At 46.1% G+C, this 22,052-nt stretch overlaps 1 protein-coding gene across 1 annotated transcript in view; it reads left to right on the forward strand.

Moving 5' to 3' along the window:
• LOC141126532 (piwi-like protein 1) overlaps positions 1–22,052 on the forward strand; it is an 89,438-nt gene that overhangs the window by 18,508 nt on the left and 48,878 nt on the right. Inside the window, exons 9-11 of the mRNA XM_073612467.1 lie at positions 17,418–17,535; positions 21,300–21,414; positions 21,716–21,903. Coding sequence (XP_073468568.1) covers positions 17,418–17,535; positions 21,300–21,414; positions 21,716–21,903 — 421 coding nt within the window. The remainder of the gene's footprint in view (positions 1–17,417; positions 17,536–21,299; positions 21,415–21,715; positions 21,904–22,052) is intronic.

Here is a 22,052-nt window from a genome sequence, read left to right on the forward strand (position 1 = left end):
TAATTGCATTGCTGCTGCGAAAAAGTATATGTATCCACAGCTGCCTATGGGCACTAATATGGTCCATCCGTAGCGGCTATATCTGAAAAAATATATATATTTGGGCATAATTATAGTTTATAAATCGTATCCCTATATCTGGAAAAATTCATTTATATAGCTTCATGTCAGGATTCACCATGTTTTCTTTTACCGGCCAGTTAAATCTGTGAATCGGTGAATCCTGACATGAACCTATATACAGGCAGTCCCCGGGTTACAAACAAGATGGGGCCTGTAGGTTTGTTAAGTTTAAATTTGTTTGTAAGTCGGAACAGGTACTTTTTTTTTTTTAAGTGTAGCTCCAGCCAAAAAACATATTTTTTACATTTTTTGGATAGCATAGGGAAGGGTTAATACCCCTGTAAGGTTTGTTTTGCTGTCTGTGCCCCTGTTCAGAAGATTTCAACCTCACTTTCTGTCCCTATGACAATTGGATTTAAAAAATTTTCGGGTTGTTGTGGAAACAAGGATTGGTGATAAAGCTTCAGTTGAGACACCTTTTTCCCATAACTCTCTTACAGAAGTGAATTTCCCTTCCTAGAGGTAGATTTCCTCTCACTTCCTGTTGCCTCCCTCCGTTTGTAAGTAGGAGTCATTTGTAAGTCGGATGTTTGTAACCCGGGGACCGCCTGTAAATGAATTTTCTCTTTCGTTCATTGACGGACACAGCACTATAATCTTGACCTTAGCGCTATATCGCTACCTTTTAGGAGAGGACTAGGCAGAACATAGAAAAAAACAAGCACAGTACTGCCCAGAGGGCGGTCCTACTGGCAATAACCCTCCCACTCTGCTCCCAGCAGCTCAGTTTTTTTTTTTTTTTCTGCCTAGTCTAGGAGAAGGACATGGCTCCCTGTGGGGACCAGTGGTTCTTTGAAAATTTTTGCTTTTTTCTTCCTGTGATCTGCAGTCAACATGCTGGCTGGATGACAGGCTGGATGATATAGATCCTGGTAGTCTCCCCAGCCTGGCCATCGAGCAGACCTTAGCCCCTCGCTGGGTCGGTCACGACAGGCCCCATTTTGGTCTGAGGCAGCTGGCGAGCTCTATGCTCCGGGCTACTGCTGTCCGAGTCAGTGTTGCCATGGCCGACAGCCACTCTGTACTATGCGGGAGATGGCTCTGTCCGTGGAGTGCGTACAGGAGGGGTAAGTATGGCTCCACTTGTTTAGACAGGCTGGAGCAACTGGGCACTCCCGGGGGGGGGGGGGGTTGATTAGGGCAGTTTTTTCTCTCCATTTCCGCCCTCCCTGCCTCTTTCCCTCCTCCCCTTCCAAGGGGCGCTGCGTGGCTTGGCGTAGGGGGTGTGTGGCACTTACTTTTCCGTGGGGTCTCCGGGTTCCTGGCAAGGGGTTGCTGCCGTTTTTTCCTCTAGTTTGACCGCCATGCAGGGGGAATGGTCGATGCATTAACCGTGGCCATTTTCTTGGATCGCAGTGGCCATTTTCCCGGCGTTTTCAGGCACTTTTGTCATTTTCTTGTAGCCATGGGGGACGTTTTCTGTTAGTTCTCTAGCGCTGGGCGGCTGTTTAAGCCAGGAACAGCGTGAAACTGACACAGAACTCCTCGTGGTTTGGACGCCTGCAGAGGGTTAACGGCACAGCACAACGCCTTGGTCAGGCTGGTGAGTCCTTCGGGGGGCCCCTCAGTCTGTGGCAGCAAGGAGGGTAGGCATTTTTTGTCTCTTGCCTTGGGTTCCGGGTGGTGACAGGCGAGAGTGGGTCAGGCATGGCGTCTGATGCTGGCGCTTCTTCCCCAGACACCCCTGGGATGGCAACCGGTTCCCCTGGACCTGCGGTGCCCCTGGACGCTCTGTCTGCGGTCCTGGAATCATTTGTTTCTAGGGTGGAAGTGGCGGGTGGAAGTGGCGGGTGCAAGGCGGGTAAAAACACCCCCTTCCCTCACATCTTCCGGGGAAAGCTCTGATTCAGACTCTGTTCCCGCGGTGGCAGGCGGCCCTTGTTCTGATGCTTCAGAGTTTGCGGACCATGACCCTTCGGACAGTGAGGAGGAATCTTCCGCGTCCATTTCGGCGCAGGAAAAATCGCTAGTGGGGGCACTTATCACGGTGGTCCGGGAGACCTTAAAGATAGAAGATATGGCTGGGGCATCTGCAGATGTGTCGGTCCCTTTTGGGTCCCACAAGCCGGTCCGCACCGCTTAGGTGTTTCCCTACCTGACTTATTTTGATAAGTTTATTTACAGAGATTGGGAACGCCCGCAGCGTGCCTTTTCAGTCCCGAGGCGATTGGCGGTGCGTTACCCATTTGAGAGTTTCCTGAAAAAATGGACATCTCCTCCGGTCGTTGACCCCCCCCCCCCGGTATCTAGGTTAAATAAGATGACCACGATTCCGGTGGAAGGGTCCCCCCTCTTTCAAGGACCCTGCCGACAGAAGGGCGGAGGCGGTTGCCCGGTCTGTTTACAGTGGTGGGGTCGGCACTTCGGCCGGTGTTAGCCACGGCTGTGGTGTCACAAACACTTATGCCGCGTACACACGGTCGGACTTTTCAGCTACAAAAGTCCGACAGCCTGTCCGACAGACTTCCGGCGGACTTTCGGCGGACTTGCAGCAGACTTTCTAACGAACGGACTTGCCTACACACGACCACACAAAAGTCCGACGGATTTGTACGTGATGACGTACACCGGACTAAAATAAGGAAGTTCATAGCCAGTAGCCAATAGCTGCCCTAGCATGGGTTTTTGTCCGTCGGACTAGCACACAGACGAGCGGATTTCGGGGTCCGTCGTAGTTACGACGTAAAGATTTGAAGCATGTTTCAAATCTAAAGTCCGTCGGATTTGAGGCTAAAAAAGTCAGTTGAAAGTCCGGAGAAGCCCACACACGATCGGATTACCAGCCAGCTTTAGTCCGTCAGCGTCCGTTGGACTTTTGTAGACGAAAAGTCCGACCGTGTGTACGCGGCATTACTGAATAGGCTAAGTTGTTGCACAGCGAGTTGGGGAAGGAGCAGGTTTCCCCAGTCTGTGTGGAACTGACAGACCGGTTGGTGCACGGCCTTAAGTATATTTGTGATGCGGCCCTGGCTACGGCCCCTTTGCTTTCTAGAGCCTCGATATCCGCAGTAGTGCTGCGTCGGCTGATTTGGCTCAAGTGTTGGTCTGCGGACCAGACATCTAAGAAAGCGCTGGTGGAGTTGCCCTTCCAAGGTGGGAGGCTGTTTGGGCCTCTCTGGATGACATTATTAAAGATGTTACTGGGGGAAATAGTACTTTGCTCCCACAGTCCGGAAAGGGTAAGGAGCCACGCCGTAGGCAGGGCCCTCTTTTTCCGCTCCGCTCAGAAGCGTGGTTTTTTTTTTTTTTGTCCGCCAGTTTCGGCGGGTAAGCAATCCCAGTCCAACAAGGTGCCCCTGAAGGACAAAAGCATCCCTGGTATTGCAAGCCTAACAAGGCTGCGAACAAATCGGCTACCGCATGAAGGTTCACCCCCGCCCGGTTCTCAGATGGGGGGCCGCCAGACAGGTTTTTTCCCTCCAACCTTCATCTCCTTCCGTCTCGTCGGGAGACCCTGTTTGGGGTAGTACAGGACTTGCTACTGCGTGGGGTGATAGTGCCTGTACCGACTTGGAAAGGTTTCAGGCATTCTACTCCAATCTGTTTGTGATCCCGAAGAAGGAAGGGGTCCGTCCGGTCCTGGATTTCAAGGCCCTCAATTGTTTTGTGATTGTTCGGAGGTTCAGGATAGAATCGGTTCATTCTGTGGTCGCTGCACTTCATCAGGGGGATTTCCTGGCGTCCTTGGACATCAAGGGCACGTACTTGCATGTTGCCATGTGTCAGGCACCAGAGGTTCCTGCGATTTGCGGTTGGGGAAGCGCACTACCACTTTGGAGCTCTTACCTTTTTGGCTTAGCGTCGGCACCAAGGGTCTTCACCAAGGTGCTGGCTCCGATTCTGGCTTTGCTGAGACAACGAGGGATCGCGATCGTGGGTTACCTGGACTATCTCCTCCTGAGAGCAGCTTCTGCCTCAGAATTGAGGGAGGATGTGACGATCACCATACAGACTCTTCAGGAGTTTGGACTGGGTGTTGAATCTCCAGAAGTCGGTATTGCTGCCAACCCAGCGCCTGGAGTACTTGGGGCTGATTCTGGACTACTCAAAGGCTAGAGTCTTTTTCCTTCAAGCAAGCTGCAGACTCGCCACTCTGCGGTGCGATACGAATGGTGGCGGATGTTCCTTGGCGGCTGCTGGTGCAGGAGGATCTTCTGTCTCAAGGTCCGATACTCCACCCTGCTTTACTGTCTCTGGCTTTAAGGGCATGGCTGTTGAAAGCCAGGTACTGAGGGCTGTCGGCTTCGGTAATTTCCACAATGCTAAGGGCATGAAAGTCGTCTTCTTGGAAGATTTATCATCGCACCTGGAAGGCCTACATCTCCCTGTGTGAGGTGGTGGGGTGGGATCCGCGTTCATATTCGGTTTCCAGGATCCTGTTGTTTCTGCAGCGGGGAGTGGATGAGAAGCTTGCATTAAGCACCATTAAGGGGCAGATATCAGCTCTGGCTAGCTTTTTTCAGCGGCCCCTGGCGGCTCACTCATTGGTGCGTACGTTTGTTCAGAGGGTTCGGCATGTGACCCCTCCGGTACGCCCGCCACTGCCCCCGTGGGATCTGAATCTGGTGTTCTCATTGCTCCAGAAACCACCGTTCGAGAACATTAGGGAGATCCCTTTACTGACACTCTCTCAGAAAGTAGTCTTTCTAGTGGCTATTACGTCTGAATTGGCGGCCTTGTCATGCAAGTCTCCCTATTTGTTTCTCCACAAGGATAAGGCAGTGCTGCGCCTGCAGCCCTCTTTTCTTCCGAAGGTAGTTTCTGCCTGTCATCTAAATGAGGACATTGTGCTTCTGTCCTGGGCTGTTGCATCCCAAGGAGGTCGCCCTACATTCTCTGGATGTGGTGTGTGCTCTGCGGGTGTATCTGTCTGCTACGGCTCCTTTCCGGAGTTCCGGACTCTGTTTGTTTGTCTCGGTGGTTGATCTGAAGAAGGGCCTGGCGGTCTCGTTGGCCACCATTTCTCGGTGGATCAGACAGATTGTTGTTCAGGCTTATTTCCATAAGGGGGGCGGGCGCCTCCCTTTCCTGTCACGGCACATTCTACCAGGGCAATTGGTGCTTCCTGGGCCTTCTGGCATCAATCGTCCGTTTCCCAGGTGTGCAAGGCGGCTACCTGGTCGTCCGTACACACTTCCACCAAATTTTACAAGGTTGATGAGGGCGCATCTTCGGATGCATGCTTCGGCCGCAAGGTTTTGCAGGCGGCGTCTGAGGTTGCGGCTCCTCTGATTGGGAGTTCTTTTTGTTGTGGGTGGAGTTTTTTTTTTCTCTTTTCCCACCCCTCGTTTTTGGCACTGCTTGGGGACGTCCCTAAGGTCAAGATTATAGTGCTGTGTCCATCAATGAACGAAAGAGAAAATGGGATTTTTTACTTGGTGTAAAATCCCTTTTTCTCTGAAGTTCATTGACAGACACCGCACCCATCCCTCCTATTTATGTTTGTACTGCTTTTTGACGAACTGAGCTGCTGCTTAGTCCCCTCCTAAAGGTGGCGATATAACCCTAAGGTCATGATTTATAGTGCTGTGTCCGTCAATGAACTTCAGAGAAAGGGATATGGTAAGTATAAAAAAAAAAAATCCCATTTTTCCAGATATAGGGATACTATTTATAAACTATATATATATATATATATATATATATATATATATATATATATATATATATATATAATATAAATTTTTTTTTTTTTTTTTTTCAGATAGTATAGCCCCCGTGGCCCATATTGGTGCCCATAGGCAGCTGTGGATACATATATATTTTTTCGGAGCAGCAATGTAAGTATGGGATCGCCTCTTTTGCAGTTTCGCCCTACAAGCCTGTCCAGCGCAATATGCATATATTTTCTTTTATATTTTTTAGTTATCTGATGCACCCCCATATCACAATATCTGCATTTTGAGGCCCTGTTCGACCTAGGGGGTTGTTGTCCGGTTTATGTGGTCATCCTCTCCCATCAATCAGGAGAGGTTCGATGTTGGTCTGTAGCAGCGTTCCATCAGCAGGGGTGAATTTATGATCTGAAAACCAAGTTTGGTGAGTTCACACTATATGCGTATATAATCAAACATTGATACTGTTCATGATGTTTGAATATTTGTTTACAATTAGAAAACGTATCTCTCTAACCAATGACACAGAACTCCTGAAGAAGCGATAATTCCAAATCGCGAAACATGTTGAGCAAATTTTTAATCCATAAGGACCATGAACAACCCATTAGTGGATGCCATACCCTAGTGGAGGTCTTATTGATGATCAGCAATACAAGCCCCACAGGAATAACACAAGTGGCACCTAATCTCTTGGGTTTGATCAATGGTTCCTTTTCTGTTGTATTTTCTACTTTGTGTCTGTCAATGTGCATTGTATATGTAGTCTATATGTGAACTATTAAAAATTTGTTATAATATTTTATACGTGCCTTCAAAGTCTATTTCTTTCTATTTTTTGATTTATCATTACTAGGATGTGGCACATTTTTATCTAGGGTGTTTTGATTGCCACCCCGAGGCATTGCAATCAATCTTTTTCTTTACCAGATGTGGATTATCACTTGCCACGTCGCCTGGCACCAGATGTGAATTGTCACTTGCCATGCCAACCAGTGCCACCAAATGTGCATTGTCGCTTCATTGATGGCAGGCTGGCAGCATTGGTCCATTTAGTGAGGGCAGGAGAGCGGTGATGCGGGGCGGGCAGTGAGAGATGTCATCTCTGCTCGTCCGCCCGCTCGCTTCTCTCCTTTCTTTTAGAGTAGCCTCTGGTGCTGGGACAACTGCTGCAGGGAAGGCAGAGAGGGAGTCAGTGTTCTCATGATCAGCGGGCTGTGCTGGCAGTGAAGCCCAGTGCTGCTTTTTGGCTGAGCGCAGCTTAGTGGGTGATGAGACTGGGGAGACTGCAGCTCTCTTACCTTTGTCAGATGAGGAGAGGGAGGCTTCAGCTGTGGACTCCATGTCAGAGTGTCTGGGCAGTGGTTGTGGTGAGGCAGGGCGGCCGTTCTCCGCGGCGTCATCTTGGACTGCTGTGTGCGGTGGCTTCATGAAGAAATCTGTGAGGTGGCGAGGACCTGATATCTGCAGTCGCCACTGGGTCATGGTCCGCTGGTGTGCAGGGATCTTCTCCTCCCTGGGAGAGACAAAATCGGCGGGCTGGGATGCAGAGAGCTGTGTTTTTCACCCGGAGCAGCAGCCGATCACGTGGCCATATTGCTTGGCGGCCAGGACACGCCCCCCCGCTTGCTTCTCTCCTCTCATGCGCCTCTCTAAGGCAGCCGCAGCCCGCTGGTTAGGCAGGGACCCTGCGGCAAGAGACTCGGGGCTATGGGCCCCAGATTTGGGGCTATAGCCCCAATAGCTACCCCCTAGCGATGCCACTGTATGTAGGAAAGTTAAAGTTCACAAACTATGGTATACATCTGAAAATTGATCCATCATGATGTACTGACGGCCTCATTTCTCGAGGCCTTAAAATGCCAGGACAGTACAAATCTACCCCAAATGACCCCTTTTTTTGAAACTAGACAGTCCAAGGTATTTAAGAGGCATTGAGGGTTGTTTTGTTTTGTTTTTTTTTTTTTTTTTTTTTTACATGCGGTCACCAGGGCAGTACAGCATCTGTGGTGGTGATCAGGGACACTGACCGGTAACAGTAGAAAAAAGTAAAAAAAAATGTATTTTTTATTTTTTTTTCTCAATACACTGTGAGCAGAACAGACCAGCTGTGATTAGGTCAAAGCTAATCGCATGGCACAAATGGGCTGTGATTGGTCCTGTCTGTACCATGTGATCAAATTGACTAATCACAACTAGCAACACAATTTTATTTATCATACATCAGGGGACACAAGCTAGGTTATTCATTACTTACTGGGTTATACGCCATCTCTAGGTGACGGTAGACAAAGTCTTAGACAGGAAGTCTGCCCCTATAAACCCCTCCCATAAGGAAGTACTTCAGTTTTTTACCAGTGCTGCAAGGTGGATGGGCACGTTTGTTTGAGCTCTCTAGAGCTCCAGGTCTTTAGTTCCAAAACTGTTCTTAAATGAATCGAGGGATTGACCAATCGGATCCATTTGAAGAAAAGCTTTATATGCTTAAATAAATGGTACCCGAGCCTCACAAAGAAGATGCAAGGATCCTGCAAGGTTTTGCCTGTAACTCGACCTTCGGGCGCTGGACCCTGACTAGTGGAATCCTGGACACCACAGAGCTTAGGCATTCCTGCAGGGTGCTGTACAGGTCCAAGGGAGTAGACCCTAAAACGTGAAGGGGTACCCAGTCCTTGATGGTCCCCAAGTGACGTAACCTGCCATGATGGGTGAAGAAGATTGGGCTGTTAGTTTCTAAGGCTACCCTGCGCCTGGACGGGTAAGTGAAACCCCCTTATTTACTTAGTGTGGGGTGCCCCAGGGATTGTAACAATCTGCCAAACTAGCTAGAGGCTGGACATCTGTGTGCGATGACCACAGGGGGAAGTTTGGGCTAACTGTGGGTGTTTGCAGGAGTACCCTTTTTTTTTTTTTTTTCTTGTCTTTACTGCTTATAAATGGTCCGCGCACGAGGGTGCACCATTGCGCATCTTGGTTCGCTATGGCGCACGTGCGTTTGTGGCTATTGGCCATGGTGCATTCGGCTTCGCCACAGACATTGTGCGCAAACGGAGCCGCGCATGCACCATAGCCTAATCTTGGCATGCAAAGAATTGCGTCGTGTGAATACAGCCACGTGCATTCGCCGGGACCACACACCTGCACGTATGCGCAGCCATCTTATTTAAGCAGAGAATGGTTGACATGTGGCACCTCCAGGGGACAGCTGTGGGACACAGAGTAGGCTCTGGACCATTCACTTTCAGCAGTAAATTTCTCCTTACCCGGGTCACGTCAGTCACCAGGTGTTGGTTGGCATGCTAAGGTCCTTGGCAGGATTGATGCATAGGGGCTTGGTGAGCCCTATTAAAGGGTCTCCCTTCTGGGGTGTGTAAATACTAAACTAAGGTATGTTTTTTGTGGCTTGCAATGTCTTCAAAAAAGAGGAGCGGGACTAACAAGACAGGGAAGGACACATCTGTGTCAGTAGCTCCTGAGGAGCCTAGTTGAAACCCTAGTGTTGTATCCCCTGAAAGACCAGAGGCTTCTGGGAAATCTGAGCCACTGCACCTGTCTATTGTGCCTACTGTCAATGCTGCTGCTTCAGCTTTTATCACCAGGAATGATCTGTCCTCAGCTCTAGCCGGGTTAGAGGACAGGATTATTGGCATGATTGCCTCCATCCGTATCGGGGGGGGCAGGGTTTTATTTGAACCTGTTCATGGCTCAAAAACCTGGGACACAAGGCCCACTTTGGATCTAAGATCCCTGAACCAGCATCTATTAATCCAGTCCTTTCGGATGGGAGACTTCTTAGCCTTCATTGATATCAAGGGCGCGTATTTACATGTACCTATCTTTCAAACTCATCAGAGGTTCCTGCAATTTGCAGTAGAGCAGGGGTACTGAATTAAAATTCACGGGGGTCCGGTCAGTAAAGTTTTCTTCCAGCGGAGGTCCGAGTGTCATATTGGTGATGACTCATCGCGTCATGATTGTATTCTATTATAGATCTCTGCACAAGTGTGAACAAGCCCTCACATTAGTGCCCTCAGTCCCCCCTTCACAGCACATCTCTCCCTTTTACATCACAGTCCCCCATCAGAGACCTGCTAACCCATTACAGACAGTCCCATCACAGCGTGTCCCTTTAAAGACGCCCTCCATCACAGATCCCTCCGACCCCCATCACAGATCCCTCCGACCCCCATCACAGATCCCTCCGACCCCCATCACAGATCCCTCCGACCCCCATCACAGATCCCTCCGACCCCCATCACAGATCCCTCCGACCCCCATCACAGATCCCTCCGACCCCCATCACAGATCCCTCCGACCCCCATCACTACAGACTCCACTATCGCAGACCTCACTCTATTACAGAGTTAGACTGTCCCTTTTCATCAACACAGCATTCCCCCTTCCTCCCCCTCCCCACACTGCCCTACCTTAGTCACACAAGCCAGGAAGCACGCATGGCAGATCCAGACAAAGGGCGGGACTTTCTAAGTTAAAGACGGTAATTGGTTGCTGGGACCGCCCCACTGTCTAGCAATCAATCGCCTGCTTTGTAACTTGAAAAGTCCCGCCCTTTGTCCGGACCTGCAGCGCTTCCAGGCTTGTGTGAATAAGGTAGGGCAGTGTGTGGAGGGGGAGGAAGGGGGGAGTGATGCGATGATGTAAAGGATAGAGCTGCCGCGCCTCCCATGTAAATCAAGGATGTTAGCGGCAGCGGCGGACAGGCGAGCCAACAGAGGGGAGGGAACACTCAGGCAACCATCTGGCGAGGCTGAGGGCCGCATAGGGTTGCTACTGGTTCCGGATTCAGCCCGCGGTCCGCCATTTAGTGATGCCTGCAGTAGAGGAACACAATTTCCAGTTTGTGGCTCTGCCCTTCGGGCTTGCCACAGCATTCCGGGTGTTTACAAAGGTCCTAGCACCAGTACTGGGTCTTTTAAGGGCCCAGGGAATCTCTACAGGTTCTAGAACCGAGCATAGCCTCCACAGTGCAGTATTTTGGAAAGCCTGGGCTGGGTCATAAATGCCAAAAAGTCAGCCTTAAGACCAGCTCAAAGTCTGAAGTATTTAGGTCTGATCCTAGATACAGTGCAGGCAAGGGTATTTTTGCCACCTGTGCCCTGATCGATCAGATGCATCAGATAAGGGGCACCAGGCAACCCTCCATTCGGCTTTGTATGAGCCTTCTGGGAAGGATGGTGTCTGCCTTCAAGGCAGTTCCCTATGCCCAGTTCCGTTCCAGGCCTATAAAAGAAGACCTCTTGTCGGCTTGGAACAGGAGAGAGCAAGCCCTGGATTACCCCCTGTTCTTATCTCCTCGAGTGCACTTAAGCCTAAGCTGGTGGCTGCAGGATCAGAACCTACAAAGGGGAAGATCCTTCCTCCCGGTGTCTTGGAGAGTACTGACCACAGACGCCAGTCTCTTGGGCTGGGGAGTGACCCTAGAGGGGCTCACAGCTCAGGGAAGATTGTCAAAGGCAGAGCCTACTTATCAACATTCTTGAGTTACGAGCAGTACGTCTGGCCCTATGGTCCTGGACGGTAGAGCTTCAGGACTGCCCTATCAGGGTTCAGTCGGACAATGCCACTGTGGTGACCTATATAAACCACTAGGGCAGTACCAGGAGTCATTTAGGTCAGGAAGAGGTGAACCACATATTGGCGGGGGCAGAGGGACATGTGCCAGTTCTATCGACGGTCCATATCCCGGGGGTAGAGAACTGGAGGGCGGATTCTCCGCCAGCAGATCTGCCCGGGGGAATGGTCCCTACACCTAAAGGTTATCTGGGAAATTTGCCAGTATTGAGAATGGCCAGATGTCGATCTATTGGCATCCAGGTTCAACAACAAGCTACATCAGTTTGTGTCCCGAACAAGGCATCCCCTGGTAATCGGAGCAGATGCTCTAGTAGTTCCATGGCACCAGTACTCCCTGGTTTATGCTTTCTATCGTAAGGTCTGGAAGACTTGTATTGCTTGGTGTGAAGCCAGAAAATGGCATTCTCAGAAATACGCGATTAGGAGAATTCTCTCTACTGCAGTCGGCTGTGGAAATCAGCATGGCTTTGAGTACAATCAGAGGTCAGATTTCGTCCGTGTCTGTATTCTTGCCAAAGCTGGTGTCGACCTTTCATTTAAATTGGGACATTGTTTTGCCTTTTTTTTTTTTTCTCTCGGTCTTGTTTGGCGGAAGAGAGGCGACTGCATTCCTTGGATGTCGTCCGGGCAGTCAGGTTTTTTTTTTTTTTTTTTTTGTCTAGAGCTGCGGAGATCCGAGAATAGTTTTTACTAGAAGGACCCAAGAAGGGGCAGATTTCAAAAATTTCAAAGCTTCCATTGCCAATTGGGTCCACCAGGTCATTCAGGCCTATGATCTGAAACGTAAGGCTCCTCCCTTCAGGGTGAGAGCTCATTCTACAAGGGGTGTAGGAACCTCCTGGGCTTTTCAACATCCAGTATCTGTGGCTCAGATTTGAAAGGCTGCTACCTGGTCTTCAGTGCATAGGTTCACAAGATTGTATCGAGTAGATGTTAGAGCAGCCGAAGATTCGACTTTTGGCCATAGTGTACTACAGGCTGCCGTTTTTTAAAGTCTGGCTGTTTTTTGTTTGGCAAGTTGTCTCCCTTCCCTCAAGGCTATTACTCTGGGATGTCCCAGTAAGTAATAAATAATAGCCTAACTCTGTGTCCCGTGATGGATGATAAAGAAAATAGGATTTTTTGTCATACTTGCCTGTAAAATCCTTTTCTTTGAATACATCACAGGTCACTGAGGTCCCTCCCCTCCTTTTGAGGATTCAGTGCTTGCTGCAAAACTGAAGTACTTCCTGTATGGGAGGGGGTTATATAGAGGCAGACTTCATGTCTAAGGCTTTGTCTACCAGTGTCCATTCTCCTAGAGATATAACCCAGTAAGTAATGAATAATGTCCTAGCTCTGTATTCAAAATTTTACAGGCGTTAAAAGCTTACCATCACGCAAGTCCCTTGGTCCCGATGGCCTCCCTTATGAATACTATAAGGCATTTCTTCCAACCCTCTTGCCCCATATGTGTAGGTTGTATAATGCCTTTCTTCAGCAAACCCCTATTCCCTCAGACATGCAGAGATCATTCCTTACATTAATTCCCAAGCCTGACAAAGATCCTTCATTATGTGCAAGTTATAGGCCAATCGCACTGCTAAACTCTGATTTAAAAATTTTTACTAAGCTCCTCCTCGATGCGATTGAACCTAATACTTCCCTCCTTAATACATAAGGATCAGGTGGGCTTTGTCCCCCTCCGTCAAGCAGGGGATAATACGAGACGGATTATTGATCTCATATTAGTGGCAAACAGGGATGGTTTGGAAACATTGGTCCTAGGGCTAGATGCTGAAAAGGCCTTTGATCGCCTTGGATGGCCGTTCCTGTTGGCCACATTGAAATATATGGGGTTCCGGGGCCCCTTTTTGCAGGCCATACAACACTTATACACAAATCCCACACCTCAGGTCAAGACGCCCTTTGCCTTATCAGCTTTTTCGATCGCGAATGGAACCCGCCAGGGATGCCCTCTCTCGCCGTTATTATTTGCGTTATGTGTTGAGCCCCTGGCGGCGGCGGTTCGTAAAAATCCAAACATACACGGGACAGGGAATTTAAACTAGCACTATTTGCAGACGACATTATACTTACCCTGACTCAGCCTAGGATATCGCTCCCCAATTTACATGCTGAGCTAGATTTATACCGCTCCCTTTCTGGTTACAAAATAAATGCATCTAAATCAGAGGCTTTACCCGTTAATATCCCCCCAGCGGAAGTACAGCATTTACAGCAGTGTTTCCCCTACCACTGGAAAACTACAGCCCTGAAATACTTAGGAGTGCAGATTACCCCGTCCTACACTACCCTATATAGAGCCAACTTCCCTCCCCTCTATAGATCCATAAGGGATTTGCTACAAAAATGGAAGGCCCATCATATATCCCTTCTGGGGAGGGTGGCCTCTGTAAAGATGACCATCCTTCCCAAACTTCTGTACCTCTTCCCGACACTTCCCGTTCCAATTCCTCGGTCAGATCTGAGGAAGCTGCAGACGGATTTGGTGAAGTTTGTGTGGAACTATAGGAGGCATAGAATATCTCAATCAGTTTTAATGGCGGCGCGCTCAGAAGGGGGACTGGCGTTCCCCGACTTTAACAGATATTACCAAGCAGCCCAACTGCGGACCCTGGCATCCTGGTTTCCCCAACGGTCTTACAATAGATGGACTGAAATTGAAAAACTCTGGCTGGCACCCATACACCCAAATAGCTTGCTCTGGAATGCAGATGTGGAGGTGTACTCGGCCCGGCTCCTAGGCTCTATGCTTCTTCTTCGATCTCTCTGGCGTAAACTATCCAGAACACATAAGTTGGGCTCGGAGAGATCACTTCTTACGTCCTTTCTTTACAACCCCAGACTGCCTGCAGGCCTCACACATCAAATGTCCTCACCATGGGCAACAAGGAATTTATTCCACTATGGTCATCTAGTACATCCCTGTACACGTAAACTGCTATCATTTACAGAACTCCAACAGAAATTTGATTTGCCCGTCAGGTATTTTATGGGTATCTACAGATCCGGCACTATGCCCAATCGCTAGCCCCGAACTTACAATTCTCAACTCCAACCACATTTGAGAATCTGATGTTAGAAGGTTCAGCACGTTGAGGTTTAATCTCAGATATATACAAGGTGCTAAATTCGTATTGCTTTGCCACACAGGGTAAGCATGCATACATGCTTCGATGGGAAAGAGCATTGGGAGAAGCGATACCAGAAGCGACTTGGGAAACAATTTGGTCACAGGTGGCTAAAAGTTCTCTTTGTACACTCTACAAGGAGAACGCCTATAAAATTATTTTCTTTTGGTATATGACACCAGATGTTCTCCGAGCCATTTACCCTTCTAGCTCGGATAGATGCTGGCAGTGTCAGGGAGATAGGGGAACTTTATATCACATTTACTGGTCCTGCCCCAAGATAGTGCCTTTTTGGACGGAGACGCAATTTTTACTAACCCGCTTGCTGGGAGTACAGGTCCCTAGAGCCCCTAAATTATTCCTCCTGGGAGTATCTGGTTTACAGATACCTAAGCACTCCAAGAAACTGCTTCGAGATGTCTTGACAGCCGCGAGGTGTCTCATAGCCCTCTACTGGAAGAGACGGGACCCGCCTACTCAAACAGACCTATATACCAGAATCAAGGATATAGAATTAATGGAAAAAAATGACTGCTAGATTACAAGACAGATTGTAAACACATAAGGTCTGGGAAGACTGGCACAGACGAGAAGATCCTCCTTGAGCTATTGATGGAGCCTCCCCCTTCCCTCCCCCCTCTTTCTTTCTTTCTCTTCTCTACTGTTTCTTTCTCTTTTTTTGTTCATCAGACGATGCTAGGGTCCATGTTTATATCTATATGTTGACTATTGCACTATATATGGAACCCAATCCAAGCTTTATACATCCGAATAATTGTTTATTGATGCTGGTTATTTGCCAGTTTTGTTGCTGGCATAGCAAGTTCTGTACAACACAATATCATTGTCTTTGTAACTTACCTGACTTTATGACTAATAAAAAATGTTATTTGGAAAAAAAAAAAAAAAAAAAAAATTTTACAGGTATGTATGACGAAAAAAAATCCTATTTTACAGAATGGATAGCATGAAAGGAAAGTGTGTACAACTGTCATGTGACCTGCTGTGATTAGTCATGGCGGTCAGTGTACCAGTTCACTGCCGGTACAATGTGATCAGTCACCGGCTGTGTCAGTGGACACAACCGGTCACCGATCACACCGCTGCGTGGGCCCTTGGGTGGTGTTTTCTGACAGGACATCATATGATATCTAGTCAGGATGGGAAAGCCATCGCCCAGCTGTCATTATGCTGTAAGTTGGACAGGAAGGTGTTGAAGCAGAACTAAACCCTCTTATGCCTCCATAGCCTCTGTTTGATCTAAAATTTCCATGGTGCTGCAATATTGACCAGTTATGACACCAGCCATGATGGCTTGACATGTCTTTTGAGAGCACAAGCAACTGTGACAGTTATTCACAGCATGTCTTAAATGTAATGGTTTTGTAAAACTGTTAAATCAATGGGTTCAGTTCTGCTTTACCCCTTCAAAAGTCCAGCAGATTTTTAAAGTCAACTCTTGCTTTATCAGTCATCCTAGAATACAGCTGGGGTACTGGAAATCCTGTAGTAAGACAAACAAAAGTCAGTACTAATCTGTTTCTCACAGCTACCAAATTCAGATTCAGACCTGTTCTGGGCTTTTAAATTTGATCAGGAATACAAGAGACTATATACAGTGGGGAAAAAAAGTATTTAGTCAGCCACCAATTGTGCAAGTTCTTCCACTTAAAAAGATGGGAGAGGCCTGTAATTGTCATCATAGGTATACCTCAACTATGAGAGACGAAATGTGGAAACAAATCCAGACAATCACATTGTCTGATTTGGAAAGAATTTATTTGCAAATTATGGTGGAAAATAAGTATTTTGTCAATATCAAAAGTTCATCTCAATACTTTGTTATATATCCTTTGTTGGCAATGACAGAGGTCAAACGTTTTCTGTAAGTCTTCACAAGGTTGTCACACACTGTTGAACAACAACAAGAAGATAAAATGAACTGGACGGCTTTGCTTAATCAATATTGGTAACAACTGGTGAAAGTTCAGTGATGACTACACCTGTGTATACTTAGCTAATAGCTTACACCCGGGGCACTCGGGCATAAAGGTGGGTGCATTCCTCTGAATTATCTATGCATATCAAAAAAGGGAGGGGGAAAAGAAACGGAATTGGAGACCAATTCCAACCAAAAGCAATTCATCAAAGAGGAACAGGCAATTTAGCAAAAATATATTTAATTTCATTTTAAAAAAATTCACTTGAACACCAATCAAAAAATGGTTAAGAACCAAATACCATCACCAATGAATAAAATAGACAACGTTGTCTATTTTATTCATTGTTGATGGTATTTGGTTCCTAACAATTTTTTGATTGGTGTTCAAGTGAATTTTTTCAATAAAATTAATATATTTTTGCTGAATTGCTTTTGGTTGGAATTGGTCTTCAATTCCGTTTCTTTTCCCCCTCCCTTTTTTGATATGTCGCACACTGTTGCTGGTATGTGTTATGTCCCTTTTGACACAGGGTCTCTCAGGGTGTTGCTAGCAATGCTGCCAGTATCTGCTCAGCAAGTTACACACAGGCTTGATGCACTTCTTAACCAGGGAAGGGTTTATTACTCAGAAAGCTATATACATTCTTACATGGAGGAGTCTTATACAACAGGTCTCCCTCTTTTTTTTTTATTTGTATTGCTGAAATAAATTCACTTTTTGATTTTCAAATTTGACATGCACCTGTATATCCACCAGTGTGCAACCCAAAAAGAACTTGGTTGCACTAAAGTTAACTTGATCTAATCTGTCAGTCAATGGGCGCATCGTTTTTTCTCCTTTTTTTTTTTTTTTTTTTTTTCTGTGTATATGCCTTTTCATGTATCCAAACATAAAAATGGTTGTAGAGTTCTAAAATGTAATTTAGGCTTTCTTTCTACGGCTGGTAAATATTTGAATGGCTGATGTGTAGTGCAGATTTTATTAATTCTCTTCAATGAATGCCACAGGTTTAACTGACAAGATGAGAAGCGACTTCAACGTCATGAAAGATCTTGCTGTTCACACCCGACTGCCACCAGACCAGAGGGAGCGACAAGTAGGACGATTCCTCAACTACATTCACAAGTAAGTATTTGTTTTTTGCTCTTCAGTAACTTTTTTTACCACTTGCCGACCGGCAAACTAAATGTACGTCATTTTATTTATTTCAGGTACTTGTATAGCATCCGTCAATTTACATATACATTGTACATTCACATCAGTCCCTACCATCAAGGAGCTTACAATCTAAGGCCCCTAACTCATTTATACATACACATTCTAGGGACAATTTAGACAGGATCCAATTAACCAACCAGCATGTCTTTGGAGTGTAGGAGGAAACCCAAGTACCTGGAGGAAACCCACGCAGACACAGAGAGAACATGCAAACTCCAGACGGGTAGTGTTGTGGTTAGGATTTGATCCAGCGACCCTTTTGCTGCTAGGCGAAAGTGTTAACCACTACACCACTGTGCCGCCCATATCATTACTTTGACGTTAAACACCAGGGTTATGGCAGCAGCTAGCAGCTTGAAATGTCGTAGACGTGCATCTGACTAAATACCTTGAAATGTCGTAGGTATTTAGTCAGATGCATGTCTGGACGGCTGAAGCTGTGACGGGATTTCTATCCCCCCCCCCATTGAAGTTGAGGACATCTGAGGATCCATCTTGCCAGCCTTGGTGGCTAAACAAGCTTTCTGGGACTTGTAAGACGTATGTCTTTTCAAGTCACCTGGTTCCGGTAAGCCTCCTCTGATGCTTTGGTGGTGGTCCCGACACTCATCTAGACGCCTTATTTACTTGGTGTTTTATCTATCCACTTGGCAGAAATTTTCCATCGTTGTTTCTACTATCTCACCCTCAGAGACTTTTGGGTGGCGGATGTGGAGTTTCATCTAGATCATAATTTTCAACATTTATGGACATTTTGTTATTTCTTCACCTTTTATATTATTATTTTTCACATTGTTTTCTCACTGGTTTAATAGTATCAATCTATATGACAGTGTATGGCACTCAGTTTATTTTTGATTGTGTTTAGTCATTTATATGTAACCTTGAACCACATTTTTTCTACTGTTCTCGTGGGCCCCCCATGAATGGTTTGGGCCTAGTTCATTGTTCTCATTTATTTACACATTTAGCGCTACACTTAGCACACTTTACTTTTTTATTTCTCTTTGTCTAAGAGGAGTGTCAGCTGCTTGCTGTGTAACCATTCTCCAGTATTATTGGTGCAGCGCTGTACTCATCTCCCATTGAAACCCTCCAATAGGGACTCTAGTTCTGGTGACCTGGGGGTCCCCAAGGAATTCCCTTAACAGGCATTTTCACTTCCTGTTTTGACTATGGGACAGGAAGTGAAGCTAAATCTCCCTGATGAGAAGCAGATAGCAAAAATAATAAACCAACAGGGGTTATAACCCTCCATTATTGTATCTAAAAAGAAAAAAACAAGTTTTGCCCATAGTTCTACTTTAACTACTTGACCTCCAGAAGATTTACCCCCCCCCCCCCTTTCATGACCAGGCCATTTTTTGCTAAACAGCACTGCGTTACTTAAACGGACAATTCCATGGTCTTGGATCACTGTACCCAGATATAATATTTGTCCTTTTTTTTTATCCTTTTTTTTTTTTTCTCACAAATAGAGCTTTCTTTTTATGGCATTTGATCCCCACTGCATTTATTTTTTGCGCTATGAACAAATAAACAGGACAATTTTTAAAACAATATTTTTTACTTTCTGCTATAAAACATATCCAGTAAAAATTTTAAGTTCTTGAAAAATTTAGGCCAATATGTATTCTGCTACATTTTTTTTTTTTTTTTGGTAAAAGAAATTCCAATAGGCGTATATTGATTTGTTTTGCGCAAGTTAGTGTCTACAAACTATGGGATATATACTGGAATTTTATTTTTCTTTTTAGCTAGTAATGGCAGCGATCAGCGACTTATAGCGGGACTGTGATATTGCGGCAGACATGCAACCTCTATCTGACACTTTTTGGGAACCAGTGGAACTAATACACAGTGATCATTGCTAAAAATATACATTGTCGCTGTACTAAGGACATTGGCTGGGAAGGGGGGTAAACATATAGGGCAATCAAACGGTTTAATGTGTGCCTAGCCAGTGTTTTGGTGTACTGTGCGAGGTGCTTTTGTACTAGGGGAAATAATCAATTGTGTTCCCTGCGTTGCGTGGAAATAAAATCTATTAATTCAGAACAGGACAGGGCTGTACCTTGTTTACATAGGCAGAGCCCTGTCCTGTGTAAACTCGTGATGATCGCCAATGGATTATCGCTGGCACCTGGTGAGCGACATCTGCTGTGTTTAACCACTTCCCGCCCGCAGTATGTCATTTGACCTCCTGGGTTTTGAGTGGGGATATCTGAATGATGGGTGCAGCTGCAGGCATCATTTTTTTTTCAGCCAGCGATTCCCTGCACCGTAAGTACAATCATAGAGGCTTGATTGTTCTTACAGGCGGCGGGAGGGCCACACTCCGGTGCTTCTTCCAACTCGCCCGTGCGATCAGCGAGCCAGAGAAGGAATCGACCGGCGTGCGGAAGTTCACTGTAGAGAGTACCAAGGACCAGATGGTCCCTGGCAATCTCTATGACTCTTGGAGGCCTGGGCGCGACGTTATGACGTCACACGTGGCCTGGCAGTTGTAAATACTGCCGTTTCCTGGGCTGGAAAGCTGAGATTTTGTGTGCATTTTTTTTTTCTCAGGCTTTACAGCCTTATTGACCCCACATCTCTCCATAAAGAGGACCTGTCATGCCCTATTCCTTTTACAAGGGATGTTTACATTCCTTGTAATAGGAATAAAAATGATCAAAAAATATTTTTTTAAGGGAAAGTGTAAAAACAAATAGAAAAAAATAAAGGGAAAGTTAAAATAAACAAAAAAAAATACATTTAAAGTGCCTCCATCTCCGCGTGCTCACATGCAGAAGCTAATGCATATGTACATCGCACCCACATATGTAAACAGCGTTCAATCCACACATGTGGTATGGCCGCAAATGTTTGAGCGAGAGCAACAATTCTTTCCAAAGATCTCCTCTGTAACTCTAAACTCCTAAGTGTGCATACATTTAAAGCGTGACATGTTGGATATCTGTTTATTTGGCATAACCTCTTTTGCATTATCCAAAAAATTTGGGTTAACTTTAGTGTGTTTTTTTGTTTGTTTTTCTGGAATTCATTCGGTTTTTTTTTTTTCAAACGCATTTGAAAAATTACTGCGCAAATACCGTGACATAAAAAGTTGCAAAACCCACCATTTTATTCCCTAGGGTCTCTGCTAAAAAAAAAAAAAAATATATATATATATATATATATATATATATATATATATATATATATATATATATATATATATATATATATATATATATATATATATATATATATAGGGATTCTGAGTAATTTTCTAGCAAAAATAATTTTTACATGTAGGAGCGGAGTGCCAGAATTGACCCGGTATGGAACTGGTTAATCGCAGCACGGCCAAGTCCCCAGCGGCACATGCGCCCCCACCCCTACCCAGAAGTGTCAGATCGAGTACTAGGTACATGATCTGGCACAGCCGACCCATTTTGCCACCGTATATCTAGGTTATATAGTCATCGTTTCATTGATGAAATTTACACTATTTTAAGTTGACTAACATACGACTAAAACTAAAATGGTATATTAGTCAAGACTATGACTAAAACTGAAATTTTGAGGTCAAAATTAACTCTGTTCTGATGTCAATAAACTAAGCTTTGTAACTTTGCTGAGTTGCATTTTATATTACAGCATTGTATGTGTTTGTCTTTGTTTAGGGATGAGAGTGTTCAAAAGGAGCTGCGTGACTGGGGCCTTAACTTTGACACCAAGCTTCTGAACTTTAAAGGGAGAGTTGCCGTTCCAGAGAAGATTTTGCTGAGAGGCCGATCTGTAAGTGGCGTTAAGGCAGGAACTATCTATATTTCTGCTGAAGGTTCTCTGTGATGACTGACCAGGGTCTTCTTTCTCTGTGATGACTGACCAGGGTCTTCTTTCTCTGTGATGACTGACCAGGGTCTTCTTTCTCTGTGATGACTGACCAGGGTCTTCTTTCTCTGTGATGACTGACCAGGGTCTTCTTTCTCTGTGATGACTGACCAGGGTCTTCTTTCTCTGTGATGACTGACCAGGGTCTTCTTTCTCTGTGATGACTGACCAGGGTCTTCTGTCTATGCTTCTGTCCGTTTTGCAGGCAGAGTACAATCCCCAGTTTGCAGACTGGTCCAGGGATATGAGGGGTCCGGTTCTGCTCAGTGCTCCAGTTCTGAACAGCTGGCTGCTGGTTTACCCCCGGAGAAATTATGAAGCGGCCAATGCTCTTTTACAGACTTTGTATAAAGTCACCCAGCAGATGGGGATCCGCATGAATAAAGCTAAGATGTAAGTAAATCAAATTACTCTGCCACCATAAACGTGGCAACCATTTTTTGGGGGGCAGATGCTTCATGAGTGTTGTGCTCTCCCAACCTCTTGCGCTAGTGATCACTCAAAATGTTTGGATTTTAATTCTTTTATCTCATTGACAACTG

Source organism: Aquarana catesbeiana, linkage group LG02 (genome assembly GCF_042186555.1).
Source record: "Aquarana catesbeiana isolate 2022-GZ linkage group LG02, ASM4218655v1, whole genome shotgun sequence".
Taxonomy (NCBI): Eukaryota; Metazoa; Chordata; class Amphibia; order Anura; family Ranidae; genus Aquarana; species Aquarana catesbeiana.